The sequence below is a fragment of the Anolis carolinensis genome, chromosome 1 (assembly GCF_035594765.1).
Source record: "Anolis carolinensis isolate JA03-04 chromosome 1, rAnoCar3.1.pri, whole genome shotgun sequence".
NCBI classification, from domain to species: domain Eukaryota; kingdom Metazoa; phylum Chordata; class Lepidosauria; order Squamata; family Dactyloidae; genus Anolis; species Anolis carolinensis.
In genome coordinates this window covers 80327781-80355544 of record NC_085841.1, presented here as the reverse complement: position 1 = coordinate 80355544, position 27764 = coordinate 80327781, and the positions used below count along the sequence as shown (strand labels likewise).

The 27764-nt window shown below is 39.0% G+C and overlaps 1 protein-coding gene across 6 annotated transcripts in view; it reads left to right on the top strand.

Annotated features, from left to right (window-relative positions):
- The window catches only part of phactr2 (phosphatase and actin regulator 2), a 135670-nt gene that overhangs the window by 43898 nt on the left and 64008 nt on the right, over positions 1-27764 (top strand). The window contains exon 1 of one of the 6 annotated variants that reach the window (XM_062977813.1): positions 25774-25992. The exons of the other annotated variants lie outside the window; for them this stretch is intronic. Within the exon in view, the coding sequence (XP_062833883.1) occupies positions 25950-25992 (43 nt within the window). The 5' untranslated portion in view covers positions 25774-25949. Of the gene's footprint in view, positions 1-25773; positions 25993-27764 lie in introns of those variants that run through there. 6 annotated transcript variants of the gene reach the window in all.

The following is a 27764-nucleotide window of genomic DNA, read 5'->3' as shown; positions in this document are numbered from 1 at the left end:
GTTTTCCCCCCTCCTCCAACTAAACCATAAATAATAGGGACCAGTTTTCCCTATCACATTGTCCACGTACCTGACACATCTTCCTAAATAGACGCTATTTCTGGTATAGAAAAAAGATGGCCTGCGCACAGCTGTTCTAGCTATTAAGTGCTAGAAATAGCAATTTAGGCATATGAGTATTAATGACTCAGGCTTTTGTTATCAAATACATTCTTCTAACAAACCATGAATCAGCGGAAGGCAGACTGATGATCAGAGTTCAAACTCTGGACTAATGTAAAACATACCTATCATTTGTTGGAAATAGTGATTCTGGAACAGGAGTGGGCAACTGAGGAAGGCATTAACCCCATTTAAGGACCACACTGCAACCACTCTTTTTTTTTTATTTATATAAATAAATTTTATTTTATTTATATATATATATATATATATATCACTATCTCTGTAAAGAGAGATAGATACAGATATATCTGTATATATGAGGCCTCTGGGGCACAAAATCCCCCCCCCCCCAAATATACCTACCTAGTGCCCTAGATGCCTCCAAGAGAATAGAAAGCATATCACCATGCATTTGCTTTCTGGGCTCTTTTAGGGCCAAAAGAGTCACTTTTTAACAACAAGAAGTGAACTGAAGTGATGCCTACATGCCCTTAGAGGCCTTTTGGAAATAAAACTGGAAAAATCAAAAATGTTTTCCCCCTCTTGTGGGTCCAGGAAGCCTGCACATGTGGGGGAAATGCTCTATCTGGCCTCTTCTGTACTGCCATATAATCCAGATCATTAAAGCAGATAATCTGGATTTTATATGGCAGTGTAGATGGGGTCTCTGTCCCCTAGAGGTTATTTTAGAACAAAACCAATTAAAAATTTTATATTTACAGTGCCATAAAAATAACCTGGCAGGTTGTATGTTGTACAAAAAAAATCTTTTTAGGTTGTGCAAAAGTACTTAATTTGATAATTGCATATACAGTTTTTAAAAGTTCCGTGCTCATGCCACTTGTATGTTGAATGTCAAGTGATGTTGTTCATATCTATGTCATAATTAGAAGGGAAGATGCTATTGTTCTTTCTTTTGTGGTTAAAAAAGACACCTCTACATATTTTAAACATGTTCTTCTAAAAGCCTTTACTGGAATAATAATGAAATATTCATTAACTACTTGTACTGCATGTTTTATATCACTGTTCAGTGCTTTTTCATCGAAAATCTGCAAATAACTTAGGGGGCTTTTAAAAACATGGATTGCCTTACAAAAGAGAATTAGTGTTTTATATCTTTCAAATTCTTATAAAGTCTATATTCTAGCTCCTTTCTTGTAGAACTTTCTTTAAAATATGTTCTGATTCTCTCACTCAAGTACTTTAAAAGCCACTAGACCCTGTTGCATGTACGGTACTATTGAAATTAAATAAAAGACCCATCCTCAAAAAGTTTTTTAAACACTGTTCTGCTATCTTTGTGTGCTCCCTTTATCAATTGTAATGTATTATGTGGGATGGAAGAAGATAGCCCTCCGAGATGTTACAGTTCTTCAAACTACCCTCAAATGTTCTCTGGACCTAGACATCTAAAATGTAGATTCCTCGACATTTTCAGACCTGTGCTTTCAGAATTTACATCCAACATGACCAATTTGAGTAGTCTTGTCCAACAATATCTAGGGACCCATTTACCAAGATCAGTTTGAAGGAAGTGGGTTTTAGTGTCCCTTTCCAAAAGGAATTGTGTTTTTACAAGAAATTGGTCTATTCTTGCTTTACGCAGGGCTCTTTCAGCTATGGTCTTTCACTTTTGATGGGCACTGCTGGCTGTTGTCACCTCAACAATAATTCGTTTTCTTTTAATTTCTTTTCTTTTTTGTGGGGAGGGGGGATTTGATTGATGGACATAGTGTTTTCCTTTTTTTGTTAACAGGGAGAAAAGTTGGTTGAAGTTTATGTTGTAGTTCTATGTTTTGAAATAGTCTCTTCTCTACCATTTCATTGGTAGTTATGTATTGTTTTTTAGAGTATTTATTTATTTATTTATTTATTTATTTTATATACCACTCTTCTCCCCCAGTGATATTATTGTAATATCTCACTGCAAAGTGTTTTTTAAATTGTGAACATTGAAGCTGTAATTAAAAGGAGGAGGGGAAGAATTTTCTTTGCCTTTACTTTTCCTACACCCATCTTGCAATAGCCTGGCATTCAAAACATTACAGCCTATGTCAGAAAACACATCATTGAGGGTGTGCCCAAAAAGACTGACATGAACCTTTTTCATCATTGGTATCTGGGAATTTTAAAAATAATAGAGGGTGGGAACAAAAAGTCACAGCTGTTGCTAAGAATTGCTGTCATATAGTTGTTGTTATTATTATTATTATTATTATTATTATTATTATTATTATTATTATTATTATTATTACTACCATATATACTCGAAGATAAGCTGAGTTTTTCAGGCCTTTTTATGAGCTGGAAAAGCCTCCCCCGGCTTATAATCTGGTCAAGGTCAAGCCAGCAGCGGAGTCCGGAGGCCATAGCTTGCAATAGATGATATATTTCTCTCCTCCCTTAGCAGTGTGTTTACTTTTCCAAAGCCTCCCTCACTCTTAACCAAGAGAATTTTTTGAAAAGGGAAAGAAGCCCTTGCAAGTCAGGAAGAAGAATATTTATATACCCATTAATCTTATAAAAGCATTTCCCCCTGAAATATTTGTTAATCACTGCTACAGATATATAGGCATTTTCCCCTGCAAGTCTTTGCAATGCCTATGCACCTATATATCTGTATCTATCTATCTACATTAATTTTATATATAAATTTCCTCTCTTATGTTTGCAAGTCTTTGCAAATCCTATATACATATAGATATCTAGAGATTTCCGTGTACCTGTATGTCTGTATCTATGTGTATACTTTCTTTTTATATATGACTTCTCGCCTCACATGTTTCCAAGTCTTTGCAAATCCTATACAGATACAATTATCTATATATAGAGATGTCTAGATAGATAGATAGATAGATATGAATATAGATATATAGGGCTTGCTAATATTGCAGGAGGGAAATGTATGCACACACAGAGAGAGATGTCTAGATAGATATAAACATAGATATATAGGGCTTGCAAATATTGCAGGAAGGAAATGCACATATATAGAGAGAGGATTTGCAAACATTTCAGGGGGAAATGCATATGTGAAATGAGTAGATATAATTATAGATGTATATCTAGCTCTGCATTGTTTATAAAGGCATTGAATGTTTGCCTGTTACTATGTTGAAAGGCGGCCTGTGTCCCCATGGGGAGATAGATAGGCCGGGATACAAATGAAGTTTTATTATTATTACTATTATGTTATTGTTAATACCATATTGTTTTTGTTGACCCTCCTTTTCCACTTACAGAGCTAGTTTACTGTTTTTCTTTGAAATATGGTAAACAGTCAAAAATATTTAACTTACTGATGCCTCAATTAATATTTTATTGCTATCTATTTTTATTTTGAAATTTACCAGTAACTGCTGCATTTCTCACCCTCGGCTTATACTTGAGTCAATAAGTTTTCCCAGTTTTCTGTGGTAAAATTAGGTGTCTCAGCTTATATTCAGGTTGGCTTATACTTGAGTATATACAGTAATTTGTTTATTAATTTATTTTTATTCTGCTTTTCTCCCGTAAACTCAACTGGTTTTTATTTTAGTATGAGCTTTCATGAATATAAATTGACTTCTTCAGATGCAGTACAGAGTGGTATTAAAGTATAAAGCATATTTCCCTGATCAAGACTCGGGATCTCCTTATATTGAGCAAAGACAAGTATTTTAGAGAAATATTATTTTGTTAGAACATCTGCAGTTTCACACTTGAAGTTTTAAAGAATTCTTAGATGGAAAGTACCTGGGCTAGGTAATATTTTTTGTTTCAGTTTGTTGTTGTGGTCTGGGATTGTATTTGTTTATCGAATTGAAGAACAAATAATTTCTGAAAGTATAATTCCAGTCACTACCCTACGATTTCTTCAGGATAGATATACATATAGTTAAATCTCTCTATCATCCTCTTAGCCTTCTCTTTAGCTACAATTTCTTTAGCTTGCTTGCCATCTAGATGTCCAGATATCCTCCCAGTCATTGCCTAGATAGCTTCCAATATATTTAATACTTTTATTTATTTATTGTTCTTAATAAGGTTAGCAATATGCTTCTCAAAACACTCTTTAAAATATTCCTTATCTGCTTGTGTTTCCTTTTGGCATTTTGTTTTTCTTGTTTGGGAAGAGCATTCATTTGCTGGAAAAAAAACCTCTCCCATTTCCTAATAGTTTCCTTGACCTTTCCCCTAACTAAGCATGCCAGTGATCTCATGGACTTGGTGGTACCTCCTCTGATCTTTTTTGTACATTTCAGCTGAGCTTATATTATTGTGATTTTGAGTAAACCCCAAGCATTATGAAGCATTTTGACTATCCTGCTGAAACAGACCCACACAAAGTCCTGCTGCAAAAGATCCACACAAATATGAGTAAATATTTTTATTTGAAATCTTCATGTATTTTTATTCAAAATGTTCTTATTTTGTTGTTTTTCTGTTAGATTACTGTTATACTGGTTTGGAAAATAGATTGAAATATTATTAAAATGGCAAGATCTTAAATACAACAGGCAGTAGTAAAAATCTATGGTTAAAATCACCATCAGGTGGCAAAGGCCATGGTAATGTGTTTGTTATCTCCTTCGAATGAAGTGGGCCTCACTAAAGAAGATATAATAGTATGCCCCCTAAACTCGGACTTCACATGGATGCAGAAAACTGGATAATAGTGAACTCTATTGAAATGAAGGACTGAGAATACCATGGAGTCCTGCTGGGAGACCTAGAAAATGCCTAGAGATGATACATTTTGTCAGGCATTTATAAATGAAACCATGGATAGCAGTTTGACATATACCAATTTAAGCAGTAGGATTTCACAGTCCTGTCCCCATAGTCACTCGCCAATTGCCACAGAATTTTTGTTGGTTTTACTGCTTTACTGCTTCGAAAACACCTGCATATTTATTTGTTTTATGTGTAGTTATTGCTGCACAACAACCAAAACACAGTAACCACAGAAAAAGGTTATAATCCAATGGTATGGATACCATGATGATTGGTGGCCTGTCATTTGTTGCAGCTTTGTGTCTGCCTTCTCAACATTGTAACATGTACTATGTTATCATCTGCCTGCTTCGTCATTGAGGTTATTTTCGGATTTACCTTTGTCTTGACTTACCACCTGGTAATTGATGGAATGGGTTTAGTCTGTTTGGGACTAACCAAGAAAATTCCAGAACTGTGTGTCATAGCACAGAAAGCTTGTGGTTTCTACACTTAAAGAACTGGGAGAGAGCCTTTAGGTATCTGAGTCTACCTGGTAGGCAAATGTAAATAAAGGCAATGGAATAACAAGGCAAAGCAGTAGCTATTGAAGGTACTAAATCAGATAATTGAAAAATACATCCTGTATTTTAAATTAAATGTACAGTAGAGTCTCACTTATCCAACATAAACGGGCCGGCAGAATGTTGGATAAGCGAATATGTTGGATAATAAGGAGGCATTAAGGAAAAGCATATTAAACATCAAATTAGGTTATGATTTTACAAATGAAGCACCAAAACATCATGTTAGGCAACAAATTTGACAGAAAAAATAGTTCAATATGCAGTAATGTTATGTAGTAATTACTCTATTCATGAATTTAGCACCAAAATATCACAATATATTGAAAACATTGACTACAAAAATGCGTTGGATAATCCAGAACGTTGGATAAGTGATGTTGGATAAGCGAGACTCTACTGTATTTTTATTTATAAGAGATAGTATATACAGTAGTACTTTCTGACTGATTTCAAAGGCTCAACGACAGATACTATATTTGTAAGCTATTATAGCTTGTTGGTGCCTTATCTATAATGGACTTCAGTTTTACAAATACAGTAGAGTCTCGCTTATCCAACCTTCGCTTATCCAACATTTTGTATTATCCAATGCATTTTGTCTCCCACCCGGATCCACAGCTGTTTCTCTAGACAGAAACACGCAGTGGAGCAACATGCCCAACAACAACACAAGTACAGCCACACTCCCAAACAAGTGGCAGACTTGTAAGACATGATATTTGGGTGCTTAATTTGTAAAATCATGATATAATTTGACATTTAATAGGCTTTTCCTTAACCCCTCCTTATTTTCCAATATTTTTGCTTATCCAACATTCTGCCACCCTTTTATGTTGGATAAGTAAGACTCTACTGTACCGGTATACTACATTTCATATATAATGGTTCTATAATATTGTCATTCGGGTTCATTCGTATTGCATATATTTCCTATATATGCAAAAAAAAACCACATAAATTCTTAGTCTGGTTGAAGGCAATATAACATAGAAAAGAACTGAACATATTGAGTACAGAGGAGGTATTTTGCAAGAGAAGGACATGTTTTCAGGGTGGGGAGGGATGAAGCAATATTGATTGTTGTCCGCCTCATTTTATTGAACATTTAAACACCACAGTACCAATACTTAAGCTGACTTCCAGTAAGCATTATGCCTTGCCCTTGCTTCATTATGCACTTAATGATTTAAATATATTTTCCAATACTTTCTTCTAAAACTCAGTCACTCAGCATCCTGCGTGGGATGCATGGATAAGTAAACAATATGCACATGGCAGCAAGAAGCAAAGCTGAGGGTATTTTCAGACAGAGAGCCATTAGTGCTGAACTCCCTGATTTAGATGAGCCCTTGGAAGATCATGAAGTGCTAATATGTTGGACAAATATGTGTTCTTGTGCAGAAGTCATACGGACAGACTATCTTTAACTTGATTTTAGGCTTTAGATTTTTTTTTTCATTTTTGATTGCATGTCGTTACAGAAGTATTTAGAAGTTTAAAAGTGATGATAAACTTCTTAAATTGTACCCCAAAACAAATAGGTGACTATTATTGCAGTTGTTGCAAGATAGGTTTCATATCAACTGTTTGCATGACCTTATGGAAGCATTAAAAATAAAGCTTGTGTTGGGTTGAGTACAGTCTGGATGTAATGAAATTACCATGACTTGAGGAATGGATTGAAACTGTGCCCAATCTGTGGTGGAGGCGCCTTCTTTGGCGGCTTTTAAGCAGAGGCTGGATGGCCATCTTTCGGGGGTGCTTTGAATGTGGTCTTCCTGCTTCTTGGCAGGGGGTTGGACTGAATGGCCCATGATGTCTCTTCCAATACTATGATTCTATGATTCCAATCTAAAATGGCCTAGGGCACCTCCGGTGTAACCTGGGCATCCAGATACCCAGCTGAATTCAGTAGTGCAGTTATGCAGTAAAAGTTCCAAATAATTAAGGTGGTTTTCTATTTCGTGTTGAGTGATTTGAGCTTTGCCAAAACCACATGTTCGGGGTCCTGGTATGCCTAGCTTCCCAAAAGGCTTAATGAGACACAGGCAGTCGAAAGGCAAAAGCAAAGGTTTTATTCTCAATTGCCAAGAAGGATGTAGTGAAGAAAGCACTCGCAAATACAGGGCATTTTTATTTCTTTTGCTAGCTATTTCAAGAAAGCCATACTTGCTCCTGATTGGCTCAGAAACTGTCGAGCTAGGATCCATGTCCTGATTGGCTCAGGACTTCATACAACATCATTGCTGGTTGGTTCTTCATGGTGGCAGGGCAGTCAATAAATTGTCATTGGAGCATTTGAAGTGTCAGTCCATTTAATGATCTGCCTCTGAGAAGGAGCAATTAAAAAGGAATGTGATGTGGCATTGGGTAATGCGCTCATGATGTGCTTAATGGTTTGGCTCTTGTCGAAACAACAGATGTAGTGCAAAATGCACAATAGGCATTTGAAGGTGGGTGTTGCAAGGGTGGCTTGGGGCATGGAAGAAGGACCATTTCCACAGAGAGCCCCAATCATATCAAGAGAAAAACAGAAAACGGATCTTACATCTCCCAGTTCATTGTGAGGGGATTATGGAAATTTGAGAGATAATTTCCTGGGGCTCGGGTGTGTTGAACAACACTCCCAAGATAATTCATGGAAGGGGGTTACTAGAGGACAAAAATACACATTCACCGTATGTCCCAATGAAGCTGAGTCTTATATTTATACATTTTATATAATCCACAATTTGGGATCTGATTTCTCAATATCATAATGAAGCCACATTTCAAAAGGAATATAATGTATGGAACAAAATTGCCTTATTAGTAATATTTCAGTTATTTTGGAAGACATTTTAAAATAGGTTAGCTGTATTAGTTATGCTGCTTGACAGTGACTAGGAACCACACATTCAAGAAGCTTGGGGATGCCTCCTTGTGAAAAGAAATGTTGTCAAGAGTTGAACAAGCTTAGTATTATTATAAGTTACTTAATTAAATTGCAAGTGAAGTTCTTCAGGAAGGATACTTACACAACTAAACTAGATGGAATTCCTCTTCCAGATCATCTTTTTACTATTTCTTACTCCCTAGTGTAATTGAACATTAGTTACTAAAACAAATTCTGCTAGATAGGACTGGAGATCAAAACTATCCTGGACCCCACCCACAATGCCATATAATGCAGTTTGAAACTGCATTATATGGTCAGTCATGTAATTCATTTTAAATGCATTGAACTGCATTATATAAGTCTACACTGACCATATAATACAGTTTCAGATTGCATTAGATGGTAGTGTAGATGGGGCCCAAGATCCTGAGATTTTAGGGCCAAATCTTGAGACCTAGGGATGACCCCTTGTAATGTCACAAAGAGTGACATTTGTGATGTTACAAGAGGTATTCTCTATTTATGTCATTAAGCAGAGTAGAATCATAGAATCATAGAATAGTAGAGTTGGAAGAGACCTCATGGGCCATCTAGTCCAACCCCCCGCTAAGAAGCAGGAAATCGCATTCAAAGCACCCCCGACAGATGGCCATCCAGCCTCTGCTTAAAAGCTTCCAAAGAAGGCGCCTCCACCACAGTCTGGGGGAGAGAGTTCCACTGTCGAACAGCTCTCACAGTGAGGAAGTTCTTCCTGATGTTCAGGTGGAATCTCCTTTCCTGTAGTTTGAAGCCATTGTTCCGCGTCCTAGTCTGCAGGGCAGCAGAAAATAAGCTTGCTCCCTCCTCCCTATGACTTCCCCTCACATATTTGTATATGGCTATCATGTCTCCTCTCAGCCTTCTCTTCTGCAGGCTAAACATGCCCAGCTCTTTAAGCCTCTCCTCATAGGGCTTGTTCTCCAGACCCTTAATCATTTTAGTCGCCCTCCTCTGGACGCTTTCCAGCTTGTCAACATCTCCCTTCATCTGCGGTGCCCAAAATTGGACACAGTATTCCAGGTGTGGTCTGACCAAGGCAGAATAGAGGGGGAGCATGACTTCCCTGGATCTAGACGCTATTCCCCTATTGATGCAGGCCAAAATCCCATTGGCTTTTTTAGCTGCCACATCACATTGTTGGCTCATGTTTAACTTGTTGTCCACGAGGACTCCAAGGTCTTTTTCGCACACACTGCTGTCAAGCCAGGCGTCCCCCATTCTGTATCTTTGATTTCCATTCTTTCTGCCGAAGTGAAGTATCTTGCATTTGTCCCTGTTGAACTTCATTTTGTTAGTTTCAGCCCATCTCTCTAGTCTGTCAAGATCGTTTTGAATTCTGCTCCTGTCTTCTGAAGTGTTAGCTATCCCTCCCAGTTTGGTGTCGTCTGCAAACTTGATGATCGTGCCTTCTAACCCTTCACGTTTAAGCATGAACTAACCCTTCACGTTTAAGTATCTTCACGTTTAAGCATGAACTATAGTTGTCCATAGCCTGCCATTCAAATAAAAACCCCCAAATCTAACTGATGAGGAAAAACTATTCCTACACGTACTTTTCAAGACTTCATGGAACAGAAAAATATACTTTTCTTGACACTACTGTCAACACAACAAAGGCCTTAATATGCACTCTAATTTGCATCTCCTTGGATTCATTCCAAGGCTTGTTCTATCATTATTCTAATCATTGTTCATACTTGTTGATTGTGCTTCATCAGATCTACTTGAATATGCTGTTAATTGTCCTTTTTCTCTAGATTTGGTGGCAAAAGTGTAGCCTGCAAGCTACATATTGCTGTCTGACATCTCCACATCCTTGATAGCCCAAATGTACCTTTAAAAGCTCTTAATGCCTGGAGCTCTTAGAAAGCATTATTTTCATGTACCCTTGGGCTATATTTTTCAAAATCAGAAATGACTGGAAATAAGTTCCAGTTTTGAAACCTCCTGGCTTCAATCAGTTCCAAAATATGGCAAGGTACTGCATGAAAGAATGAAAAGAAATCAACACTCACAAAAAATACATGATAGATGCACTTCAAACCCCTAATAAGTGTAATTCTGACATATTTCTAAAATAATATAATTCATTAGAGGTTGGTGTTCATATTTTTGCAATTGATTTAGTATTAATTTTATATCAACTTTTCTCCTTTGCTACTGTAGAATATGTTTAGTGGTGGCCCCTGGCTTCCATCTCAGTGGATGGTGAATTCCTTCAAGAGTAAAGTCTGCACTTTAAAAGAGCTATAGTATAGAAGGCACTGAATCCCAAAATAGCTTCAGCACTTTTGGAAAGCTGGTTTAAAATTCAGATCAATATCCACACGATCATCACAGCCCTACTGAACAAGAGCTATTACCAAATACAATATGGGGTTGCTGTGAGTTTTCTGGGCTGTATGTCCGTGTTCCAGAAGCATTCTCTCTTGATGTTTCACCCACATCTATGTCGGTGAAATGTCAATAGAGAATGCTTCTGGAGCATGGCCATAAAGCCCGGAAAACTCACAGCAACCCAGTGATTCCGGCCATAAAAACCTTTCTATGCACCTTGTGCTGTAATGGTTTCAGTATTGCCCCAGTAAACTGGGCATGGGTGACCTTGGGCAACTCTCAGTGTCAGGAGAAGGCAGTGCCAGCCCATTCCTATGCCTGAACAAATTTTGCAAAAAAAAAAAAAAAATTCCTCCATTATAGGTAACATAAATCAGAAATTACTTAAGGTCATAATACTATTGCGATGTTTTTCACTAACAGTTTACCTAATCCAGCAAGCTCAGTAAAAGATTCTTTCACAGAACTGATCTTTCTATCACATTGTCACCAAAACTTTCCCTTCTCTACTTATTCTTTCAGTAAAGTTTCATAGATGTTATTTTTCAAAAATGTACCTGGAGAGTATTTTTGAACTAACATTCTAGCATCCAATTCTATGGGTTGATTATAGATTATTAAACCAGTAGAGCAGTGGTTCTCAACCTGTAGGTCCCCAGGTGTTTTAGCTTACAACTCCCAGAAATCCCAGCTAGTTCACCAGCTTTAAGGATTTTCCCATGATAACTCTTTCAGGGGTGACTCTCCTTTCCTTGGGGTAGATTTCTCTCACTTCCTGTTGACTCACCCCCCCCCCTCCTTTTTGAGTTGCTTGTAAGTGAGGGGGGCTACTTGTATATTCCCTTCCCTTCTCCTCTCCGCCCCCCTCTCTGCCCTTTTGTTGTTTTGTTGATTCCTGCTTGGCTGGTTATATAAATTGAAAGGATACTATGATATACCTCATCTTCATGTAATATTTATAAAAGGAAACAAAACTACCAGATGCTATCTAGATTCACATAATTTTCCACCTGTAGGTTTCATATTTAATTTCAAACATGAAACAAAAGGAAGGCCTCATCTGCATTGTCATATAAAAACTGCATTACATGGCCAGTGTAGATTCATATAAAACATTCAGTGCTGTTAAACTATGGTAGTGTAGATGGGGCCTAAGAGGCCATGGGGGAAAAATTTAGGGTTTTTCTAGCGTGGCATGAATTTTATCCTAAAACAATAATTCCTAAGTCAGAAGTTTGAAACAGGAACTAATAAAATGTTCTAGGAGCAAATTAAAAGTATGTCTTCTAATATCTTTAACACAAAGGTGTCAGTTGCTAAGACCATTTAATTTAATAATTTTGGGTTTCAGAGTTTTGCGTTATTGATTGAGTGGTATTAACATGGATCTTAAATGTTCCTTCTGCAAAAAAAAAAAAATGGCAGTGCAGACTCTTATAATCCAGCTCAGATTGGATAATCTGGGATCAGATCCTTGGATATAGGGCAGTGTAGATCCAGCCTCAGATAGGGTCCTTCTACAAATGCAGTAAAACCTGGAAATGACTTGGATAATAAAGGGGGGTGACTAAAGGACATTTGGGGAAAGTGTGGGCGGAATCAGGTTAACAGCTGAAAAGCACATGTTTAAAAGGTGTGCTTAAAACCCGATTCCACCCCAAAAATGTGCACCTTCACATGACTGTTTATCATATGCAAAACATGTGATTTCCTTCCCATCCCCCTGTGTGGCTAAAGGGAAGCAGAATTAGAAAGCCATTAGAACTTTCTGCAACCATTCCTTTCTTTCTTATATATTAAACACAGCTTGAAGTAACAGTTGGGTCAAGAGAGAGATAAGAAATCTGCTTATGTGTACATTGGGATCTTCACATGTGCACATATGAGGTCTAGTGCATCTCGGAGAGATTTTTTAAAAAAATTTCTGCTGGATGTCTCCCATCCATCCACCATCTTGATCCACTTCAAAGAAAGATATGAGGATGATGGGGGACTATTTCCCGGAACTGACAGGCCTGTGTGGGGACTTGTGTTAGGTCTTGGGATTTTTGCCCCACTTTTAGAACCCACATTTTGATGCTGTCTGGAAGCGCCCTGAGACAACTGCAATACACTCTTCATGGCGCAGAGTGTTTGGGCCCTTCTACACTGACATATTCCTGCTTCTTGGCAGGGGCTTGGGCTAGATGGCCCATGAGGTCCCTTCCAACTCTATGATTCTATATAATCTGATTATCAAATCAGATAATCCAGATTATTTGCTTTGAACTGGATTATATGAGTCTACACCGCCATATAATCCAGTTCAAAGCTGATAATCTGGGTTTTATATGGCAGTATAGAAGGGGCCTAATACACGGTTTAAAGACACAAAAGAAGGCCTTCTCAACTGTGATCCCCCAGCAATGGAGTATCCTCCTCCTTGAAAAGACAGTGGTCTTATTCTGGCACCAAGTTAAAACCTGATTTGTTTATAAAAGTCCTTGAGCCTAATGACATCAGCCAATGCACATACATACATTATTTTGTGTTATTTTAACTTTACTCTTTTGAAACGATCATATTAAAATTATGTTAAAGAATAGTTACATTATGTCTATGGTTTTAAATTTTATTGTCCTACATTTTTAATCATTTGTTGTGTTTATTGAAAGCCACCAGAGATCTTGCAATATGGAATGAGATAGAAATATTGTAAATAAAAATAGAATAGCCATGTCATGTTTTCCATTGGGAGCTTCTAGAGCAGGGGTCCCCAAACTAAGGCCTGGGGGCCGGATGCGGCCCTCCAAGGTCATTTATCTGGCCCCTGCCCTCAGTTTTATAATATATTTTATATCATTTTAAATAATATAATATATTGTATATACATATAATATTGATAAAAATATTACAATGTTATACAATATAATATTAATAATACCATGTAATAATATTAATTATATGATATATATTACATATAATATTACAGTATAGTGGTATAGTTCAATATAGTAATATATAATGCTAATATTGTGCTGTGCTAATAATACAATATATTGTATGTACATTCAGCTGCTCTGAGTCCCCTTTGGGGTGAGAATAATAAATAAATAAATAAATGTAGTAAATGAATAAATAAATAATTTTAGACTTAGGCTCGCCCAAAGTCTGAAATGACTTGAAGGCACACAACAACAACAACAATCCTAATTAACCTGACTATCTCATTGGCCAGAAGCAGGCCCACACTTTCCATTGAAATCCTGATAGGTTAATGTTGGTTACAATTGTTTTCATTTTTAAATATTGTATTGTTCTTTCATTGTTGTTGTTGTTTTGCACTACAAATAAGACATGTGCAGTGTGCATAGGAATTTGTTTGTATTTTTCCCCAAATGATAATTCGGCCCCTCCACAGTCTGACGGATTGTGGACCGGCCCTCTGCTTTAAAAGTTTGAGGACCCCTGTTCTAGAGAGTTGTAATGATCAGTGAAGCATAAAAGATTGGCATTTATTTTTGTAACATAGCCATGTTCCAAACTTGATACCTGCCAGACCACAAAAGCTATTTTTTCCACCACAATAAGAACTTTATATGCTATCCGTCTCTCATTCATACATCAATTCCAAAACATCTTGAGGATGCAGTTCAAAATCTTAGTAAAACTTAGCAAAAGCGGAGATTTACAGAATACAGACCACTGGTGTGTTTATATTTCATTCTGATTGTGACATAGTGATATAAAACAGAGACTTCAAAAACCACATCTGGCATTTTGTCCTTCTTATATTCCAGTTTTGCTACAAAGTCTTGACAGAAGGTTAGACAGGATTTTAAAAACCCTTTTTGTTCTCAGTTGGACTAAATGACAGCATACCGTACTTTCCTTTTGGGAACCTTTTAAAAATGGATGAGCACATATTGCTGAACAAAGCAGAATAGATGCTTATGTATGATGATTTAGGCTGGAACTACATTACCACATAGTCTCATTTCTGAATCCAGATTATCTGCTTTGAACAGGATTATATGAGTCTACACTGCACATATAGTCCAGTTATTAAGCCGCTAATTTGGATTCTGAGACTGGATCCTATGGCAGTGTGGATGGGGTCTTCGTGCAAACTTATTTACTTACTTACTTACTTAGGCGATCCCTCATTTTCCGCATATGTGTGGTGTCTTGGGAGTGGATACATAGGTGACTGTAGAACCTTATGCATTTTGTACAATTTAAAAAACGACTTCTTCAAAAAATCTGGGCAATGCCGGGTACCCAAGCTAGTTATTTAATAAATCCCTCACATATAAAAAAATAAAAATAAAAACGAATTACATATTGTTTTTGTAAGATTATTTGAAGAAAAGGGAAAAATGACCAAAGAAGGGAAGTGCAAAAGACTCAATGAATGTATTTTATAAAATCTAATAAAACGGGATGTCTGACAGACATTAAAAAGAATCAGCCACACGTTTTGGCATATTGTTATAGGTCTCCCTTTTAAAAATTCTTTTCAAATTGCCAACCAAAGCAAAGTACTTGTGTGCAGTATTTCCACATGCAAATAATTCCATTCATATTCAAATATAACAGTGAATGCTGACGTATCTTTTGAATCCATCTTTTTTTCCAGATGACTTTTTAACCACCCTGTCCCTTACATAATATTGTGTCTTCTTCTTTTAGCTGAGTGTAAATCATTAGCAATGCTTTGCTAGAGTTAGTGAGGTGCATGTTTCAGCAGACATGTACATTTATGTCTGTTTTATTGCAAAACTTTCCATTAATATTTATATCTTTAAAACATTTCTGTGTTATCTATTTACCTGTCAATGCCTTGCCATTTTAATCAAAAAGGAAACAATGTGCAAAATGCCCAAGAAGACAGAGAGGTGGGTTTCTTTCTGAAATCACAATGTACTGCTAACGTGCATCTTTTTTTAATTTCCAGAACCATTTTGGGGGGTGTCTGGAATCTCATGCAATTTCTTAAAAAGTAAATGAGATAGCACGTTTCTCTTGTAGTTGTGTGCCATGAACAACTGTGCAAATGTTAACAAACAATTTGTACAATTACTACTACCACCAACATAATGAAGTAATGAGTTGTGAAAGCACTTGCGAAATATTTGCATACCGCGACACTCCTCTTATGACAGGCACTAAAAATACCGGAATCTAACATCACAGATGGATTGATTCAAAAAAAGAAAACACAGACCTGAATTTTGAAAGTCTCTCTTTCATAGGATTGACAGGAGTAAAAGGTGACTTGAGAACAAATAACAACAAGAACACCACCAACAGAAGTGAACTTGGGGTGGAATTTTTAGCTCTTACGATGACATCATTGCTTACAATCCAAAGCTGAGAAATAAAAATGTTTTCATAGCTTCTCCACACTCTTAGAATCATCCAGTCCAACTCCCTGCCAAGAAGGAGGAAAATCGCTTTCAAAGCACCCCCGACAGATGGCCATCCAGCCTCTGCTTAAAAGCCTCCAAAGGAGGAGCCTCCACCACACTCCGAGGCAGAGAGTTCTGCTGCTGAACAGCTCTCATAGTGAGGAAGTTCTTCCTAATGTTCAGGTGGAATCTCCTTTCCTGTAATTTGAAGCCATCGCTCCGTGTCCTAGTCTCCAGGGTAACAGAAAACAAGCTTGCTCCCTCCTCCCTATGACTTCCCTTCACATATTTATATCATGTCTCCTCTCAGCCTTCTCTTCTGTAGGCTAAACATGCCCAGCTCTTTAAACAGCTCCTCATGGGGTTTGTTCCCCAGACCCTTGATCATTTTAGTCGCCCTCCTCTGGACACCTTCCAGCTTGTCAACATTTCCTTTCAATTGCAGTGTCCAGAATTGGACCCAGTGTGATTCCAAGTGTGGTCTGACCAAGGCAGAATAGAGGGGGAGCATGACTTCCCTGGATCTAGACACTAGACTCCTATAAGCAGGCCAAAGTCCCATTGGCTTTTTTGCAATGGCAAGCTAATTCTGAATAAACCTTGCCAAGAAAAGCTTGCAATAGAGTTGTCATAAGTTGAAGTCAACTTGAAGACACTTAACAACCTGGGAAAATATAAATCTTGCTAAAATAATCTCACTGAATTAATTTTACCTTCAGGGACTTCAAAGGAGTTTTATTATGTCCTGGGGAAAATCTTTTTAATTGTCTTCTAGTGTACACACAGCTTTTTTGTAGGGAAATGGATTATTCTCACAGTATTATTGCAGGAGTAAGGAACAGTTCTTGCCTCGAGGACCACATCACTTTCCCTCCTGTAGTGAGTTGCCCTCCTTAATTTCTCACACCATCATCATTCATCTCTATCTTGTGTTGACTTTCACATTTGCATAAAACATGAGCATAAAAGATCAGAAGTGAGCAAAGTCCAGGGGAAAGGCTCTTGAAATGGCAACAATCTAGTTTCACTTGGTTATTGCCTGTTGTTCTAGGAAAGCTAGTGGGTAAGCAAAAGGTGGGGAATTGCTTCAAAATGTTTTCCAATTAAGCTGTCTCACCTTTTTCTTTTTGAAGGAATTTGGCAGAAAACCTGGTCGCGGTGGCGGCAGTTCTATTATTTTTTCTTACTTGTCTCTCCCTGTGGATTGAGGTGGAGAACAACAACATATTGAAAATACACCATGAACTATCAGTTAAAAACACATAACACATAAAGTAGTTTCGATTTCAGTTTAAAAGAACATGTACAACCTTATCAGACGGGCTTAGTTTTGGTGGCATGCACCAGATCTTCAATAGCTCACATCAGACGATGTTGAACTACTTCTGGCGGGGCTCCGTCGTAAAACTACCAAAGATCCAGTACATGCTTCCGCTGCGGCAACACAGAAGGCTTCCTATGTTACCTTTGAGACACTCAGGGGAAGTTAGGCAGCCGACACTTCCCGGTGGGATGTGGTGACTGTTCAATCGGACAATGTGGGTATAGGGTGATGGATTCCCCATGCCCCATGCCAGGCAGCCCATGTGAAGAGATCCATAAGCTCATATAAACAATCAGTACACAATTTAAAATCATAATTTAAAAATCATATGGATAGGCGTGCTGGAAGAGACAGGTCTTTATTAATATTTTAAATTCAGACAGAGTAGTCAGCCATAGAATCACTTTTGACAGGTAATCTTAAGAAAAGTCCTCTAGTGACTAGGCTTGATCGATCCATGAAAAATTTGATTCTAAACTCGTTTCAAAACTAGAGGGGGCAGTTTTTCGTTTTTGTTGCTAATAACGAATTTGGCCCCCAAAAATTTTCGAAATTAACGAAAATTCGTTATTTTCTAAATTAATTCGTTAATGGCGGACGCGCATGCGCGGTGGCCCAAAAACAGCCCGAAGGGGGGGGGACTTAGGGGGCTCTCCCGCCCTCATTTTTTGAGTGATCTTCTTCAAACTTGGTACAGTAGTAGAACACATTTAACACTGATAGCTCACCAAAATGTGGAACGTTTCCCTTATCCTCTGATTTTTGGCAAATTTTCATAGCTTTTATAATAAACCTTTTTTTAATAATTGCAGTAATCTGTTCCTGGTTTGAAAGTCTTATTTCCTGTTAAATTGGGTTGTCTTTACTGTGAAAGTCATTGTTCTACTTCAGAAACTTTGTTTTTGTGGCTGAAACTTTGTTAAATTGGTGTGTGTGTGATATATATTGTGTATATATATATATATATATATATATAGTCCCTGCTTTTGTGTGTGTGTGTGTGTGTGTGTGTGTGTGTGTGTGTGTGTGTGTGTGTGTAGGTAAAGGTAAAGGTATCCCTTGACGTTAAGTTCAGTCATGTCTGACTCTGGGGGTTGGTGCTCATCTCCATTTCTAAGCCCAAGAGCCAGTGTTGTCCATAGACACCTCCAAGGTCATGTGGCCGGCATGACTACATGGAGTGCCATTACCTTCCCAGAAACACCCAGAAAATGGGAATTCCAGACAGGAAACAATCAGGGCCAGCTAATACCTCCCAACAAAGGATTCCCCCAGGTAGGAAGCAGCCAGGCTTTGAAGCTGCAAGGCTATTCAATGCTAATCAAGGTGACCAATTGCAACATTCACACTTGCCTCCCACAGACAAGAGTTCTTTCTCCCACCCTGGACCTTCCACAGATATATAAACCCCACTTGCCTAGCTTCGCACAGACGTCAAAACCTCTATGTCTGCCACAGATGTGGGTGAAACGTCAGGAGAGAATGCTTCTGGCACATGGCCATAGAGCCCGGAATACATACCACAACAGTGTGATCCCGGCCATGAAAGCTTTCCACAACACAACCACAGTAACCATTCAAGTTCATGTAGCGTGGTATGGACTGGAGACCTGTATTGGGGGGAGGGAGGGTGCGAATCTGGGCCCCTGGGAGCAGCCGAGGACGGGCCTGGCCCACACCCCCTCGCATCCCGGGCCTCTTCCTTCCTCTTCCTTTTGTTATTTAAACTATATATTGTGAAATTATGGTGTGTTTTTTTCATGCGTGTTCTGTGTTCAAGATAGGGAGACCAAAGAGGAAAAGCAAGGGAGGGACGGAGGCCCCAACACTTCCGGCTCCCATGCGAACTCCCCCCTTGTGTGCCTTGGAGGGTGGAGCATGCGCACTGGCTCTCCCTTTCTCTATGGCTCTTTTCAGGTCGCTTGGGAACCCGAAGTGCCTCCTCCCTTTGCCTTTGTGTCCAAGAAGGAGAGAAGGACGTTGCAAGGTTTGCATTGAGGGTGTTTCTCTGGTGGGTTTGGCTTGGAAGGGGGCTCATTAAGGCCCAATTAATTAATGCACTGAGCTGAGGCGAGGCGGCGGCGGCGGCGGCCATTTCCCCCCTCCGTCTTCCTCCTCCTCCTCGGCCTCCTTCCCCCTCGCCCCCTCCCATTGGCTGAGCCTCCCATTGGCTGAGGGGCAAAAGGAAAGGAGTTTGGGTGCTTTGCAAAAGCTCTTTTTTCTTAACGAAAAAAACGAAGAAATTAGGAAAAACGGCCTCTCGCGATTCGAAACCGCAATATCCAGACGTGTGGACAACCAAGGTTCGATATTGCTTCAAAACAATAGAAAATAACGAATCAATAACGGTAAACGGGGAAAACGAATTATTTGAGCAAGCCTACTAGTGACCATTAAAATTATTTATTATTTGCTTATTTGCTATGTTTATATCCCGCTCTCTCCTACCCCTAAGGGGAATCAGAGCAGCTTATAGTATGGCAATATTAACTTTTAACTAGAGTGTAATATCCTGCAAAAGACTTGAGAGTAAGGATTATGCAGAAGGAAGCAGTCCCATGGGTAACCTGGACCCAAACCATGTAGGGCTTAAAAGTAATAACCACCATTTGGACTTTTCCAGGAAACTAATTGGCAGCCAGTAAACTGATTTTAATGTAAGTCAGATGGGACTTTTCAATATTTGGTCTGTTCAATATTCATCCTATGAGCCGGAGCTCTCACAATGTTCTGTGACTAGTAGTAACCTTTCAAGGCTGAAGTTTGGGAAGACTTCTCCTGCAGAAGGCTTTCCAACCATATCTACAATGTTCTTTTAGAGTGGGAAATAGAGATTAAACCTGCGATCTTATGCATCTGCTCTAATCTGAATATGGTCTAGTATGTAGTTGCCTTGTTGTGTGACAGATTTTGTAAAAATGTTTAAAGATACCTCTTACTCAAACCTGTGGAGTTACTTATATCTGGAAATGGGTTCACAGCCATACAGGATTTATTTATCTGGTGAAATGTGAAATTTTAGTATTTTCTTGCCTAAAGCACTTAAGCTTCACATAGCTCTTATTATTTATTCTTTTGGAATGAAATAATTTATAAAAATTACTCATTCCCTCCTTTTTTTTAAACCATTGGATCAGTATAACAGTCACATTTTTACGTTGTGTTTTGTTCTTCTAAGCCTGTACGGATAATAATGAAATTTGATCTTATTATTATCTTTAAAAAATAATTTTAACATAAGTATTGTAAGTGAAAGCTAAAATAAACATGTGAAATGTTTTAAATTTTTCATTCGGTCTCCTTAATTGCAATCTTTTTTGTTTGTTTGTTTGTTTTAAAATGCCAGATGGGAACAGACTGATGGTGGGTCAGCTCTGAAGGCTAAACTTTCATTTTCAAATTCTTAAAAGTTAACTTTAGAAAGATGCATCCTTTCTCAAAACATGTACTTGTATTCACTAGAAATCTATAAACTATCCACCCCAATGTTCTTTAAAAAGTTGCAAGAATCCATAACTTGAATCCCTAAATGTATTTGCTTTGGGGCAAACTCCATTCATTTCACAAAACTTAAATCCAAATATATTTAGGCTTGCATCTCAAATTTTGTACAAAATATATACAAAAGACTCAAGATCCTGGGAGACTATATTAAATATACAGTAATAAAATTATAGTACCCAATAACATTTCAGACTCTTGTCTCATTTCTAAACAGATGTTGTGAACAAGTGTAGTAGTTATGGAGAAGTTATTAATTTCAAGCAATTTTGGCAGTGTACCACACATCATGAGATTTATGGTTGTATAATGATGTGACCTCTGAAACAAGTGGATTAAGTCCATAAACGAATGCTCTTCGATGCATAGACATCGTAAATGAAATCAGTATAGACAGATACTAATGATTCACACTCTGAGATAAACACTGGCCCTGCAAATGTACAGACGCTGCTTTGTAAGTGTCTCGTTTCAGTGCCCCTCTATGACTTTGTAGCAATCTTTCATTTTTAAAAATTAAATGACCATGATAATTCTCTGTTTTCAAAGACGTCTGAAAAAAATGTGATTCTGAGAAAAGCTGATTGTTTCCATTGTGTCATTTCCCCCAAAGGTAAACGTTTAGATAGTGCAGTAAAATTGTGAAGAAATAGACACTGTGTCACTTTCCCCTGGGGCATTTAAATAATGGTGCAGGTTTGAATATATGACTAGCACCATCAACAGATTGTCTTAATATTCCTCAGAAAAGGCTCATTCTTCTTGCCCCCTTAGAAGATGGGAACCTGAACAACATCTAGTGCCTTTTCACACTGAATAGTTGAAGTGCTATGTTCCACTTTGAATGGTCTTTGGCATCCTGGGATTAGGAGTTCAGGGAGGGCAGTGAGGATTCCCCTCCAGAGACCTCTAACACCTCACCAAGTCTTAGGATTTCATAGGATGTTGCCCTGGCAGTTTAAATGGAATCATACTGCTGTAACTGTACAGTGTAAAAAGGCCCCTCATTAATTCATAGCCATGTTCTAAAGGTAAGTGTGGGACTTAAGATGTTTGTTATCTTAGGCACCATTCATGTTTCTGTATTTGACTCTCCTGAGCCTTATAAATGGGCACCCCATGATTTAAGAAGGAAACATTTTGGATTGCTAAGAAGCTCTTGGATGCAATACCCTCCATAATCTGACAACCCTCTGAGAGGGGCAGAAAAGAAATCTGGCATCATGTTTGCAGGCTGGATTTACATCTGTGTTGGATCACAAGGGTAAATTATTGGACTGGTGTGAAATGCCTTATACCACATTTTTCTTAAAGTTGTTTTGATATACAAAACTGGTGATGATGGCTTAGATTTTGATAGTTTATTGTAGTTTTTTTCTTTTTTTCTTCTGGAAATAATCTTTTGTACATTGCTGGTATGGTTTTAAAGGATTTAATCAAGTTATAAAAGGAACCACAAGAGAATGCATTGCATTCTGCAAACCAAATAAAGGAAAACATCCTATTTAATAAACACGAATATGCAAAAGATAAAGTATGTTATCTTTTGGTTCAATATCTGTCCTCACAAAGTCATGTTTTAAAGAACAGACATCGCTCTAGTTTACTGATCTGTGTATGTAATGCTTCATCCAATCATACTTTGTGTCTTTTGTGTCACATACTGATTTACAATGTTATGTGACACATTTACATTATCCCTATGCATTCCATGTTGAAGCACAGGGTTGGAAATCTCAGGCCCCTCTATTCTGCCATGTAAAGCAGTTTCAGAAAGCAGTTTAACTGCATTGTATGAATTACACTATGTAACACATGCATGGGCAAACTTTGGCCCTCCAAGTGTTTTGGACTTCAACTCCCACAATTCCTAACAGCCTCAGGCCCTTTCCTTTTCCTTTCAGCCACTTAAGGACGGGCCTGAGACTGTTAGGAATTATGGGATTTGAAGTCCAAAACACACGGAGGGCCAAAGTTTGCCCATGCCTGATGTAACATGATTTGCATTCCATCGTTGAAGCACAGAGTTGGAAATCTAAGGCCCCTCTATTCTGCCATGTAAAACAATTTCAGAATGCCATTTAACTGCATTGACCTGGATTATATGGCAATGTAAATTCATCATAATCATAAGTGATCATGTAGCCAAGTATGATTGATTCCAAAGATTGTTGGTTTTGGTTTCCATGGAAGAAGCCAGTGTGTGAATGTAAATGTGCGGATTGGCACACAGCAGCCTACATCCAATCTTCACAGGAAAAGGTTATAATTCAATGGCATGGATGCCGCCATCATTGGTGGCCTTTCATCTGTTGCAGCCTTCCTCTGCCTATAACATGATGTAACCAAATTTGGAAAAAAATAATGTTCCTCATTTGAAATTGTTAATCCTGTTTAATTATGCAGTACTTGCTTTTAAAGTAGTTGTTACAATCCAGAAACTTTGTTTTTGTGGCTGCCACAAACTGTTGAATTGGTCTATTGGAAGATGACTATACCCAGTCTCTGGGCACATATCTGTTTGGCAAGTGCAAATCTCCATGAATATGTGGAGATCACGTTTTGAAAACCACTAGTCAAGAAAAGCATGACCTTGATAAAAGTCAACTCTTTGAACAAGTGATATTCACAAGCATTCATGTAATGGCATACAGGTAACTTAGCTGTTAAACTAAAGAACCACGTCTTTGAACTTCCAAGGACAAAGACATGCCACTACAAAAATATATTTGGCTAGCAGAGGATGGTTGTTTCTTTAAAATTGTAATTGCAGTTGTAATTGACCAAAACATATACACTCCCTTGAAACCTCTTAGTTTAAAATTTGCACTCAGAGATTTAAAAAAAACAAAGTCTTATTTGAAAAATAACATACCTTGTTTACTCATAAACATCTTGTATTAATTCACCATACAGGCACATTTCTTATAGAAGTTTAGTTAGGATGTAGCTTCTCTGTGTTGAGTACACAGGGTATCCTTCTTAATCAGTAGTCCATAGCCTTTAAGTATACTTGTACTCACTGAAGTCCATAAGCATACTTCTCTACTGAAGTCCAAACAACAGCATACATGTATCCACCTCCACTGAGGTCTGATGCAAAAAGAGAAGTGAATACAAAAATGGAGTCCTGTGTCTGAAAATGCTCAGTACAATCACATGTCTATAACCCCTCCCACACCAAAGAGGTATAGTCAAACTGGCAAATCAACATACACATAGAGTACAGGTTAGTAAATATATACATTAACAAATGAACAGTGAAAGGCTTGGGAGGTTGCTATTTCCAACATTGTTGAGACTCCATGAGATACAGTATTCATTGGAAAACTATAGCAAAATGTGCTGCAGGATTTATTTATTTATTTGTTATTTAAACTTATATGCTGCCACACCCCTAGGGCTCGGGGTGGCTTATAAGAACAGGCTAAAATCTAACAATTGAAAAACATCTTAAGAACATCTTTAAAAACATCTTAAAAACATCCTAAAAGCACCTTTTAAAAATATCAATAACAGAACTCAAAAGCCTGCCGAACCAGGTGTGTCCCGCAAAAACAAATTTTGGCAGTTTAATAAACTTTCCACGTTTTTATGATAGAAGTAATGAATTTGGAAATGGCACTGATAACCCAGGAACAAAAATCATGCTACGTCAGGCATGGGCCAACTTGGGCCCTCCCTCTGGGTGTTTTGACTCCAACTCCCACCAGGTTCAACCCCCCCCCCCCCGAAATTTTTCAGATTAAAAAAAACCTTGTTTACTCATGAATTTTAACGGGTTAACCAAATCCCCATGCTAAGTCTATGAGACGCAAAAAATTAAGCGTCCCACCAGGCACTATCTCAAGCAGATGTTGACAGACCTGTAGCCGGGGTGGTGGTGGCTAGGGGTTCAACCCCCTCTGAAATTTTCAAAACCCCTCCCAAAAAATTTTCTGGCAAGGGCCCTGACTCCCACCATCCCTAACAGCCTCAGGCCCCTTAGTGGCTATGGGGGGAAAGGAAGGGGCCTGAGGCTGTGAGGAATGGTGGGAATTGGAGTCCAAAACAAAAATGTGTGTGTGTTTGTGTGTGTTTGTGTATATATATATATGTGTGTGTATGTGTGTGTGTATACACATGCACACACACGCACACGCACACACATGAATATATATAATATTAATAATAATATTATGTTGTAATACAATGTAATAATAATTATAATTCACTATTATAATTGTATATTTATATTACATGCAATATTACTAATAATATTGCAATATAGTTGTATAATATAATATATTGTATGTATATATACTTGTAAACCGCCCTGAGTCCCCTTCGGAGTGAGAAGGGCGGTATATAAATGTCGCAAATAAATAAATAAATAAAACAGCCAGAGGGAGGGCCCAAGTTGGCCCATGCTTGTGTTACATATCGTAATTTATACAACTGCATTATATGGCAGTGAAGATGGGGCCACGATTAAAGTGCATGTCACTGCTCCACTACTGGAACCTTTTAATCCTCTTAAAGGGTGTGTGTATCCTTGTGTGATTAAGTGTGTGCACATGTGCGAGGGGGGCCCATATGTGTGTGTGTGTGAGAGAGAGAAGTATCCCGTAACTGGCACCGGGAGTGGAAGCCTTTGCGGTGGGAAGGCACTCCAAAGAGGGATCAGGGCTTTAGGCGAAGGCGCCTGGGCTCAGCAGCGCCGGACTCGACTCCTTGTGTGCCGGGTCTGTACCGGCTGGGGACTCCCTCCCCGTGGCCTTTGCCCCTTGTAATCTGCGGAGAGGAACGCCAGGCATTTCTTTGCCTGAGCAGCAACAGGCAGAGCTGGGCGGGAGGGAGGAGAGGAGGAGGAGGAGGGCTTACAACTGGCTCGGAAGGGGAGGCTGAAGTTGCGAAGGAGGAGGCGCGGCTGCTCCTCCGCCAAGCGCCGGGAGAAAGGAGCTGCCATGAGTCCCCGGCGGCGGCGGGCGCTTTTCGGGGCCCAATGGGCCTGATGGTGGGGCCCCGGCCCTCTCCCTAGGCCAGAAGAGATGGGCCAGACCTCGGTCTCCACTCTCTCCGAACATGCCAGCGGTGAGTCCGGCAACAAAGCCCCCCCCCCCCCCCCGCCTTTCCCCGGGATAGTGAGTATATTGGAAAGAGAGACACTTTGTAGCCGAAAGGGAACCCGCTTCCTCTCTAAACAAAGTGCGGATCAGCCTGAGTGTAGTATACACAAAGTGAAAAAGAAAACCCGCTCGCCATGGCAAGAGTTTTCCTTGAAGGAGCCGGGCTTTCTTTCCCTTCTCCTCCCCGTGAAAGGAATGGCTGAGCAGCACTTGTGTGCCTTCTTTCTCTGTGACTTGGGAAGTTTCGGGGGCGAGGGCTCTTTCCTTCCCAGGCGAGGGCGCGCCGTGGCCCCGCTCTCGCCTCCTCGGGAAGCACAAGGATTCTTTGAGGAGCCTGGAAACAGGTTTTTGTGGCTGAGATTGGAAGCCCGAGTGTCTCCGTCTACGCCCAACGTCTCCTTTTACAAGCTCCCTCCGCTTGTTTTCCTCCTCCGAAGCATGGCTTCATGCCTCCTGGTTGGTGCTGGCTTCACATCTCCAGCCACATCTGCCCTTGTGCACCCCTTCTCTGTTGGACTGGAAAAGGATGGGATTTTTCAGTGGTGCTTTTAGCTATGACACTGGTTTTCTGCTAAGATCATTTGTGCCTGGTGCTCTTTGTATTTCAATTGGAACTGCGTTGACTGAAACTAAAATAACAAAGATATGTACCGTTCTGTTTTGTTGTTTAATTCTTCCTTGCCTTTTTTTTCATCCGGTATTAACGGAAAGTGATAAAACTAGCAGGAATTGGGTTGCTGTGAGTATTCTGGGCTGTATGGCCGTGTTCCAGAAGCATTCTTTCCTGGCGTTTCGCCTGCATCGTTGCCAGGCATCTCCAGAGGTGTGAGGTCTGTTGGAAACTGGGCAAGTGAGGTTTACATATCTTATATTAGCATTCTCTTTTGTAAATAAAGAGCACCACTCAGAAAACAGAGGAATTCCAGACACGAATCAATCAGGGCCAGCTAAGACCTCCCAACAAAGGATTCCCCCAGGCAGGAAGCAGCCAGATCTCGAAGCTGAAAGGCTATTAAGTGCTAATCAAGGTTCAGGGTGGGAGAAAAAAGTCTTGTCTGTTTGAAGCAGGAGTGAATGTTGCAGTTGGCTACCTTCATTAGCATTGAATAGCCTTTCAGCTTCAAGATTTGGCTGCTTACTGCCTGGGGGAATCCTTTGTTGTGAGGTGTTAGCTGGCCCTGATTGATTCATGTCTGGAATTCCTCTGATTTCTGAGTGGTGTTCTTTATTTACAGAAGAAAATGCTAATTTTTCAATGCTAATCAAGCTGGCCATCTGCAATATTCACACTTTCTTGAAATAGACAAGAGTTCTTTCTTCCGCTCTGAACCAAACCCCACTTGCCAAGTTTCCAATAGATCTCACAACCTCTGAGGATGCCTGCCATTGATGCAGGTGAAATGTCAGGAAATAATGCTTCTGGAACATGGCCATACAGCCTGTAAAACTCACTGACACTCTATGGGATTTTTTAGTGGTGCTTTTAGCTCTGGCACTGGTTTTGTTCGAAGATCCTTTGTGCCTGGTGCTCTTTGTATTTCAACTGGAACTGCACTGACGTAAAATATAAACTAAAACAACAAAGATATGTGCAGTTTTGTTTCTGTTGTTTAATTCTTCCTTGCCTCTGTTTTTCATCCGGTATTAACAGAAAGTGATAAAACCACCAGGAATTATTGATGCCTTTTATGTAAGAGGGGCTCAGAAGGGGTTATAGTCTAAACTGTGTTGTCGAAA